Consider the following 2,024-nt stretch of genomic DNA (forward strand, 5'->3'; position numbering starts at 1 on the left):
CAATATGAACCAGTTGATAACAATTTTCAATTATGTAGTTAAACGCGTTAAATAGAATTAAACAGAGGGAGAAAGAGATCTTCTTAGCTGAAAAAATATGCAAAAACAGAAAAAACAAGTCAGACCTAAATGAAAATTGACAAATTAATAATTTATTAACATTCTGTAAAGCCCCAACCAATTCCCTAACCAATTCAATGCTGCTTATATCGCTCATATAATTCATGAAAAATTCTCTAGCGATATTAAATAGAGTTGAATTAAACGCAAAATCTTCTAAGTTAATCATTCGAGGTGCTTTCAGTACTTTTATCAGCATTGATTATTGGCAATGGGCTTTGAGCTATCAAGTTTTCTAGTTGTTCGACTGACTTGAGTTCAATCACTGGGCTACCTTCCTTTTTTCTTATTAAAATTTTACAGTCTCTCACCCATAGGAATCGAAATCGATGCTCTTTATGTGCAGATCTGGCCAATGAGAAAAGTTTCCTCCTTGATGGTGATAGACATTCATTGATGTAGATCGGTTGATCCGTGTTACCGCCGATGTGTCTGCTTGAAAAGTCACGCTTAACTCTCCTCTTTTGAAGCAGCGCGTTTTTGTCGGTTCTCCTGACGAATTTGACGACAACTGGAGCCGGCCCTTCTGGTCCAGCACGACCTATTCGGTGACATGTGTCGATGGAATCCTCCGTGATCTGACAGCCGAGAGCACCAGATATACTACAAACCATCGAGGTGAGGTTTTCGTTAGTTTGCTGAGGCAGGCCCCGTATCTCGACCATATTAACTCTGGAATACTGTTCCAAATCTTCTACACGCTCCTTCAATTGAATGTTCTCCTTTTCTAAACTCACGACTCTCCTAGTTAAAGTCTCGATAGTGTTAAGACAGGTTTCAAATTTCTCGTTACGAGTCTCCTGTTTTTCCTTCAGCTCCTTAATCTCCGCATGACACGCCTCCAGTGAATTTCCCAAATCAGTCTCTATTTTTCTGAGTAATGAGATTACATCGGATAATGACGACACTGAAACGGTTGTCACCGGCGCCTCACTCGACATACTTTTTCGTCGCTCCAAGTTACACTCCCTACAGCGCCAAATTTGGTTATTGTCCGTCATATATTTAACGTCATTAGCATCAAGTCCAGCGCAGGTTGTATGCACTAGTCCCGAACACACGCCACAAGCAACCTTATCAAAGTTATGACCGCTTCGCACCGACTTAAAACAGATTTTACACGACATTTTAATAGTTGAAATTTAATTACTTCCCATACAAACAGTATAAAGTCAAGGCGAAACACAAGCAAAATCAAATCGCGCCCGAATTCACTGGTTCACTATTGCCGGTAGGATTTTAGAGATAACGGAGCGAAAACAAACAATGCTTTCTGCTCGAAGTTCAAACTGATACTGAATACTGATACTCATCACTTGCATAACAAACTACATTAGCAGGTAAATGTGTTGAACATTTGAATAAGAACGAGATTTTTTCAACTTGGCTGGTCGTTATCTTAAATTATTGTCGAGAGATGAGGATAGCCCACTGCTTACTCGTGGGATTCGCAAAATTTGAGCCACATGATGTGACCGAATGGAAATCGCTGCGAATCCGGTTGCAGGATTTCGGCATTTATTTTGGTCAAGTGGTTCACATCATTATCAGAATAATTCAATTGACATTTCACAGAAACAGATGTCCTAAAAATGTTTCTATCTTTTGCAATTGTTTAGCTTCTGGGACTTGAGTAAAATTTTGTATTCTCTGCTAACGACGTGGTTAAGCGGTAGAGTGGACATTACTGTCCAAACTTCGCCAAGTCAACAAATAAAAAAGCCATTCTATTCTTTTCTAAAATGAAAATACTCTTTATTAGGTGGAGTTGAGATTCTAAAGTCTTCTCTACCACAGGAGCAGCAGATCTTGTCACCTATATCGATACTGATCCTGTAGTGAAGGAATTTTACGAATCACGCCCCTGGATTCAGTTGTATAATAGTGAATTCAATGATTTAATA

At 39.1% G+C, this 2,024-nt stretch overlaps 1 protein-coding gene across 1 annotated transcript; it reads right to left on the minus strand.

Moving 5' to 3' along the window:
- Window positions 1-281: 281 nt before the first annotated feature.
- LOC120349513 lies at window positions 282-1,247 on the minus strand. Its single transcript, XM_039419876.1, has one exon. The coding sequence runs from the start codon at window positions 1,245-1,247 to the stop codon at window positions 282-284; it is 966 nt and encodes a 321-aa protein (XP_039275810.1).
- Window positions 1,248-2,024: the final 777 nt, after the last annotated feature.

This window comes from Nilaparvata lugens, chromosome 1 (genome assembly GCF_014356525.2).
Source record: "Nilaparvata lugens isolate BPH chromosome 1, ASM1435652v1, whole genome shotgun sequence".
Classification (NCBI taxonomy): domain Eukaryota; kingdom Metazoa; phylum Arthropoda; class Insecta; order Hemiptera; family Delphacidae; genus Nilaparvata; species Nilaparvata lugens.

What these genes read in the sequence shown, in the direction of transcription:
- LOC120349513 (XM_039419876.1), bottom strand. Translation starts at nt 1,247, where the DNA reads ATGTCGTGTAAAATCTGTTTTAAGTCGGTGCGAAGCGGTCATAACTTT.